This window comes from Oncorhynchus masou, chromosome 30 (assembly GCF_036934945.1).
Source record: "Oncorhynchus masou masou isolate Uvic2021 chromosome 30, UVic_Omas_1.1, whole genome shotgun sequence".
NCBI classification, from domain to species: domain Eukaryota; kingdom Metazoa; phylum Chordata; class Actinopteri; order Salmoniformes; family Salmonidae; genus Oncorhynchus; species Oncorhynchus masou.
Window position 1 is genome coordinate 27,983,919 of NC_088241.1, and position 7,996 is coordinate 27,991,914.

Sequence of the window (7,996 nt, forward strand, 5' to 3'; positions counted from 1 at the left end):
TGACAGACACAGCAAACCTTCTTGCCACAGCTCGCATTGATGTGCCATCCTGGATGAGCTGCACTACCTGAGCCACTTGTGTGGGTTGTAGACTCCGTCTCATGCTACCACGAGAGTGAAAGCACCGCCAGCATTCAAAAGTGACCAAAACATCAGCCAGGAAGCATAGGAACTGAGAAGTGGTCAGTGTTCCCCACCTGCAGAACCACTCCTTTATTGGGGGTGTCTTGTTAATTGCCTATAATTTACCTGTTGTCTAATTCCATTTGCACAACAGCATGTGAAATTTATTGTCAATCAGTGTTGCTTCCTAAGGGGACAGTTTGATTTCACAGAAGTGTGATTGACTGGGAGTTACATTGTGTTGTTTAAGTGTTCCCTTGTTTTTGTGCAGTGTATTAACATTTTAAGTGTTTCTATTTGGTTTTTTGAGTAAATGCACAAGGGAAAATACCATATGTGTGTTTGGTCTCCACTCTGAGCCAGAGCCACACCCTTATCAGCCAGGGAACAGGAAGAGGGGCCCGGCTAGCAACCGGTTGGGCTGTGTTTTGATTTAAGTTGGCTGGTAATGGCAGGGGCAGCAGAGCAGCGGGACCCCACCCTGCGTGTGAGAGGAAAAATGACAAGGCGCAAGATTGACTTGACTCTTAACTCCAACTCTGAGTGTTTTTTAAATGGGCACTGGGCTATTTGAAAGGGAGCCGCTGTGGAACGTTGTGGGCCTCTGCAGGGCTGGCCTGACTGTTTGTGCTGACTGATTGATGGGGGCTTTAAAGGGTTATTCGTGTCAGCCGTCCCGCTTTTATTACCCACTGTACCTGGTGATTGTCATACCTCAGTGCGAAGAAAGGCGGCAGGTGAGTGGTGTTGTGGAAGCAAACGCCACAATGGGGTCAAAGAGACTGGGGCAAGGCCGTTAAACATTTTACTACTGAAAACTGAAAGGGTCCGGCTTTGACATGTAAAGAACCCAGAGGAGAGAAGTCCTGATAGCGTCATATTTATTTTTAAAATTTTACCCCTTTTTCTCCCCAATTTCGTGGTATCCAATTGTTTAGTAGCTACTATCTTGTCTCATCGCTACAACTCCCGTACGGGCTCGGAAGAGACTAGGGTTGAAAGTCATGCGTCCTTCGATACACAACCCAACCAAGCCGCGCTGCTTCTTAACACAGCGCCCTCCAACCCGGAAGCCAGCCGCACCAATGTGTCGGAGGAAAAACCGTGCTCCTGGCATCTTGGATAGCGCGCACTGCGCCCGGCCCGCCACAGGGGTCGCTGGTGCGCGATGAGACAAGGATTTCCCTAACAGCCAAACCCTCCCTAACCCGATCGACGCTAGGCCACGACAGAGCCTGGGCACGGTTGCAACAGAGCCTGGGTGCGAAGCCAGAGTCTCTGGTGGCGCAACTGGCACTGCAGTACAGCGCTCTTAACCACTGCGCCACCCGGGAGGCAGTGATAGCGTCATATTGACCCCCAAAAAAAGAAAAAAATATAATTACTCTGTCGTTGTTGGAATCTTAATATCACAAACAGAATTTGTGTTTTAAAAGGACATGTCATTTTTTTTCCACCCTGCCCGTCATTCACCGCCAGTCAAAGTGCACAGCTGATGGCCCATCCAAACTACACCTAAACTATACTGAATGAAAATATAAATGCAACGTAAAATGTTGGTTTCATAAGCTGAAATAAAATATCCCAGAAAGCTTATTTCTTTCAAATGTTGTGCACAAGTTTGTTTTACATCCCTGTTAATGAGCATTTCTCCTTTGCCAAGATAATCAATCCACCTGACAGGTGTTGCATATCAAGAAGCTGATTAAACAGCATGATCATTACACAGGTGTACTTTGTGCTGGGGAGAATGAAAGGCCACTCTAAAATGTGCAGGTTTGTCACACAACGCAATGCCACAAATGTTGGAAGTTTTGGGGGAGTGCAATTGTCATGCTGACTATAGGAATGTCCACCAAAGCTGTTGCTAGAGAATTTAATGTTAATTTCTCTACCATAAGTCGCCACCAACATCTTTTAAGAGAATTAGGCAGTACGTCCAACCGGCCTCAAAACCGCAGAACACGTGAAAACCTTGCCAGCCGAGGACCTCCACATTTGGCTTCTTCACCTGCAGGATCATCTGAGACCAGCCACTCAGACAGCTGATGAAAGTGAGGAGTATTTTTGTCTGTAATAAAGCCCTTTTGTTCGGAAAAACAAATTCTGACATGAACTTCGATTAAGGCGGCCCTCTGCTCATGATGGTAGTATGGCAGGCCATTTTGGGGTCAACAAGACGTGTGACTGTATTTTGGATAACAACTTCTGGTCTAAAACAGGATGTTTTCTTCTTACTGTAAATCCTGTTGCATTTTCCAGTGGACCGGTAAACCGAACCAAGCTGTACCGGTTGCACCTTTGCAACCTATTCTTGCTTTTGACTCACCTTTCAGCAGGGTTCTGGTGGATTTTGTTGGTCTTTTGCCCCAACTGGTAACCAGTTCATCTTAACCAACAATGCAGTTCAAGAAATAGATGGTTAAGGGCTTGTAAAGTAAGCATTTCACTGTTGTATTCGGCGCATGTGACAAATCCATTTTGATTTGATCATGTGTGCTGACACTCTTTTCCATTCCACTAAGGAACATCAAGAGAGGAAAGTTGGTATGTATATTACAGGACTTTCCCTTTGAAATGTCTGTGGTAAGGACAACTTGGTTGCTGATTTGGTTTTCAAGGATGGGCAGTCGATACGTTTTGTTTTTAGCCCGTGTGTAGCCCTGGCTCACAATTGATTTTGACTGCACATTTTGCCGTTTTGGAGACCAGTTTTGTTTTTGGTTGCGCTTGTTCGAAGGGGATGAGAGTTATAGAAGCATATGTGAGTTTTTCGAAAACACTTCTGTGTTAGGCAACTAGGAAAGAAAATTGAGGTGGCTGTTTTGTCTTGTATTTAATTGTTGACAGCCAGTAGACGCCATGTTTATATTGGAGAAGACGACTCATTTTAGTAGTGATGCGGTTATGTTGTGCAATAGAAGTTGTTTTCTGTTGGTGGTGAGCAACTATAGGATATATTTGTAGTCTGAAGGGGGAAGGTGTTACAGGTTTTGAATTTCCCATTTATGTTAAGAGGTTGGTCTTTAGCTTGTTCGCACGCAGGGCGCATCGATTGCCGCCATTGTTACACCTGTGCTGGTTGCCATCTCGTTATTTGGAAGGTATTTCACCTGTGCTGGCCCAGATGCTATTTAAGAGTGGCTGGCCCAGTGCTCCAGTTGTCTTGATAGATGCGGACGGTTAACACCTTTAGTTGGCTCTCCCTATTTTCATTTCGACGCAAACAATCCTCTATCTGAATTTCCTGAATTTTATTTTTTATTTTATTATTTTTTTGCTCCACCTTTTTGGTTTGCTTCTTGTCTTTAAGTTTGGTGTGGGTTAATATTTTGTTTGCCTCTTAGTGGGCAAATTTAGTGGGGAACTCATGGTGGGTGTATTTTTAGGTCCCAGTTGTTGCTATGCAACTTTCAGTGGACACCCCTATGAGTGTCTTTTAAGAACCCCTCCTAAAAGTGTCTAGAACCCCTCCTAGAACCCCACCTGTTTCGTTTTAGTTGTTGTCAGTGACTCTTTGTTAGTTCACCCTTCTGTTTGAGTGACATTTTTGGTTTTCTTGCAGGGGAACGTAACAAATAGAGTCCCAGGATATTAACCAAGATATGGTCAGTATGCCAGGGTTCTCTCCAAACAAGAGGGGTGCTGTGCCACTATGTAAATATTTATAAGAAAATGTAACCGATATTTAGCAATGATGGAGTAACTATCTCTGATCGGCAATGAATGACATGATTGCGGAACAGGTGGTATCATTTTTCTCAATTCAGCCTGCTTCTAAAATGTGCTGTCTCGACACAGTGCATCCAGAGAACGTCTTTTTTGAATCATAGGTCTCATATTGGCAGCAAGTATGAAATGGCACACATTCTTTTATAGCCTGAACTGTAGGGGTTTCCTGTAGGGTTTATTAACAACATTTAGTTGTGGTATATTGGCCATATATCACCCCCCCCCCCCCCCCCCCAGGTGCCTTATTGTGGTTATAAACTGGTTACCAACATAATTAGAGCAGTAAAAATAAATGTTTTGTCATATACCACTGCTTTTCAGCCAATCAGCATTCAGGGATCGAACCACCCAGTTTATTGTGTGGTTTTCATAATGATTTTATTGAGAAAAGGCCAAAGATGTCCTCCGACGCGTTGCTCTGACTTGTCTGTGTGCTCTCCTCCCAGCAGCAAATGTGGCCTTACACACAAGACACACACATCGACACTGCTGTCCCTGTGCCCAAGTAGTAGTTATTATAATGAGAACAGAGGTGTAGTCTACCGCACAACTCACTAATGCCAAGTCCCTGTGGGTGTTGTTGCAGGGGACATGTCCTAGCCTAGCGTGGCAAAATTAGGTTATCTTAGTCTCTGTAGTTTGGGGACAGGGCTGAGAGGAGAGGACCCCCTCCTGAGTTCCGATAATAGCAGGGCTGATTGTGGTTTAATTGGGAGATTGAGGGGCTGTGTGTGTGTGAGTCACAGAGGAAGTCCAGTCTGGCCCGTGTACACACACACACACACACACACACACACACACACAGAGGGAGGGAGGCAGAGATTAGTAGCAATGCTTTATGGGTTTGTTTGGGGCTGTCCAGGCGAGGGGCCGTGAGACAATGAGTCATCAGGACGTCCTGGCCCTCCCTCTCTCTCACCTCTCCCCCTCCTCACACACAGACACCCGGCTTTTTTGCAACAGGCCAGGAACATCCCTGACTCCAGGTGGTGCTTCTTTTCTCTTGGCCCCGTTAGTCACTCTGGAATTGCACATGGCCAATCTTTATTCATCATGGTGCTTCATTTGTTTCTGTCGAGTTATCATTCTAGGTTTGTCAGGCTGCTGGTGTGACATTCCAACGTTTCCCCATTATGCTGTGGAGTTATATACACTGACCCATCTGGACAAGAGGAATACCTATGTGAGAATGCTGTTCATCGACTACAGCTCGGCATTTAACACCATAGTGCCCTCCAAGCTCGTCATCAAGCTCGAGACCCTGGGTCTCGAACCCCCTCCTGTGCAACTGGGTACTGGACTTCCTGACGGGCCGCCCCCAGGTGGTGAGGGTAGGCAACAACATCGCCACCCCGCTGAACCTCAACACTGGGGCCCCACAAGGGTGCGTTCTGAGCCCTCTCCTGTACTCCCTGTTCACCCACGACTGCGTGGCCACGCACGCCTCCAACTCAATCATTAAGTTTGCGGACGACACAACAGTGGTAGGCTTGATTACCAATAACGACGAGACGGCCTACTGGGAGGAGGTGAGGGCCCTCGGAGTGTGGTGTCAGGAAAATAACCTCACACTCGACGTCACCCCCCTATTCACATCGATGGATCAGTAGTGGAGAGGGTAGTAAGTTTTAAGTTCCTCGGCGTACACATCACAGACAAACTGAATTGGTCCATCCACACAGACAGCAACGTGAAGAAGGCGCAGCAGCGCCTCTTCAACCTCAGGAGGCTGAAGAAATTCGGCTTGTCACCAAAAGCACTCACAAACTTCTACAGATGCACAATCGAGAGCATCCTGTCGGGCTGTATCACCGCCTGGTACGGGAACTGCTCCGCCCACAACCGTAAGTCTCTCCAGAGGGTAGTGAGGTCTGCACAACGCATCACCGGGGACAAACTACCTGCCCTCCAGGACACCTACACCACCCGATGTCACAGGAAGGCCATAAAGATCATCAAGGACAACAACCACCCGAGCCACTGCCTGTTCACCCCGCTATCATCCAGAAGGCGGGGTCAGTACAGGTGCATCAAAGCTGGGACCGAGAGACTGAAAAACAGCTTCTATCTCAAGGCCATCAGACTGTTGAACAGCCACCACTAACATTGAGTGGCTGCTGCCAACACACTGACTCAACTCCAGCCACTTTAATAATGGGAATGGATGGGAAATTATGTAAAATATATCACTAGCCACTTTAAACAATGCTACCTAACATAATGTTTACATACCCTACATTATTCATCTCATATGTATACGTATATACTGTACTCTATATCATCTTCTGCATCTTTATGTAATACATGTATCACTAGCCACTTTAAACTATGCCACTTTGTTTACATACTCATCTCATATGTATATACTGTACTCAATACCATCTACTGTATCTTGCCTATGCCGCTCTGTACCATCACTCATTCATATGTCTTGATGTACATATTCTTTATCCCCTTATACTTGTGTCTATAAGGTAGTAGTTTTGGAATTGTTAGCTAGATTACTTGTTGGTTATTACTGCATTGTCGGAACTAGAAGCACAAGCATTGCGCTACACTCGCATTAACATCTGCTAACCATGTGTATGTGACAAATAAAATTTGATTTGATTTGAGTATACAAAACATTAAGAACACCTGCTTTCCATGACAGACTGACCAGGTGAATCAAGGTGAAGGCTATGATCTCTTATTGATGTCACCTGTTAAATCGACTTCAATCTGTGTAGATGATAGGGAGGAGACAGGTTTTTCATGCTCATCAGTTTCCCTTGTGAATCAAGAATTGTCCCAAAGGACTTCCAGCCAACTTGACACAACTGTGGGAAGCATTGGAGTCAACATGGGCCAGCATCCCTTTGGAACGCTTTCAACACCTTGTAGAGTCCATACCCCGACGAATTGAGGCTGTTCTGAGGGCAACTCGATATTAGGAAGGTGTTCCCAATGTGTGGTATACTCTGTTTTGTTTAGTCTGTTTCGACCTGATGTGGTGGAGCGTGATATGGGGCTATGAGGTTATCGTGACACTAAGTGTGCGCTAGTGTTTTGGCTTGGCTGGCTCTCCTTCAGCCAGCCCCGTGCTTTGGTCTCTTTGAAAATGTGTTGTGCTGATGTTTTTTTTCTCTTCTTTCTGTCATGCAGCTGGCCGGTCGCGGGACAAAGGAGAACAAATGCTCCGTGAAGGCCGTGGAGGAGATGCTGGAGTCCATCACCATGTCCTAGGCCCCCCCCCTGTTCTACATGGCTCAACAAGGCAGCTCTGTTGGCTCAATGCTGTGCACCCTTCCCCTCCCCCTCCAGACTCGACCACCACCTCCCCTCCCCCTGTTATTAGATGATTTAAAGCAGGACTGGAGCCCTATATAGTGCAGTACTTTTAACCCAAGCCCTATCTGAGCAAATATTGTGCACTATATGAGATATAGGGTGACATTTGACATGTAGGACAGGTAGAGGATGCTCCGGCATTGTGATCAGGGACTGAGATGTGAGTAGAGAAGAGGCTGTAATAAATGCTAATGAGAGGGCTGAGACAGGTCCGTCTGTATGCAGCTAGGCCCTCGTCTGTAAATGAAATAAAATCAAATGTTTTTTATCTTAACTATAGTTTTTTTTCTCTGTCAGTCCATCCAGATGTCTTAATAAAGGTTTGAATTGTTTGTTGTCTGGAGCAAATTTTCTAATTTCAGTGGGTTGGTCTTTTTGGTTTTTCCTATTAGGTTTTGTGTATAGGACCAATCTTATCAGTACATTGGCTCAACTGTTAATGATAACGGCGGATTCATTACTTTTATGATGATAATAATGATAAAATCCTCTCTGTAAGCTTCCTCTGAACTTATGGTGATTGAGCCCCAGCCACTCTAACCACTCTACCCCACCAGTAGCAACAGCAGAGCAATCAGCAACACCAGAGCAGTCTGCTTAAACCATTTTCCAGTGAGCGGGAGAGGTGTCATTAAACGGTTAGCAGCGAGGCTAAAGGCCTTTGCTTCTCACACTGGATCCAGCTGTGAATCCCGCCCTTCAATTACCCAGACACCATAAGGGCTCTGTAACTGCAACGCTCGGTGGCGCGGGAGAACACCTCTGTCATTTCAGTTTAGGGAGACCCAGAGCACACGGACTGGCTGCCAGT

The 7,996-nt window shown here is 46.0% G+C and overlaps 1 protein-coding gene across 1 annotated transcript in view; it reads left to right on the forward strand.

Moving 5' to 3' along the window:
• LOC135522471 (ER membrane protein complex subunit 2-like) overlaps window positions 1–7,517 on the forward strand; it is a 52,377-nt gene extending 44,860 nt beyond the window's left edge. The window contains exon 11 of the mRNA XM_064948763.1: window positions 7,000–7,517. Coding sequence (XP_064804835.1) covers window positions 7,000–7,080 — 81 coding nt within the window. The 3' untranslated portion in view covers window positions 7,081–7,517. The remainder of the gene's footprint in view (window positions 1–6,999) is intronic.
• Window positions 7,518–7,996: the final 479 nt, after the last annotated feature.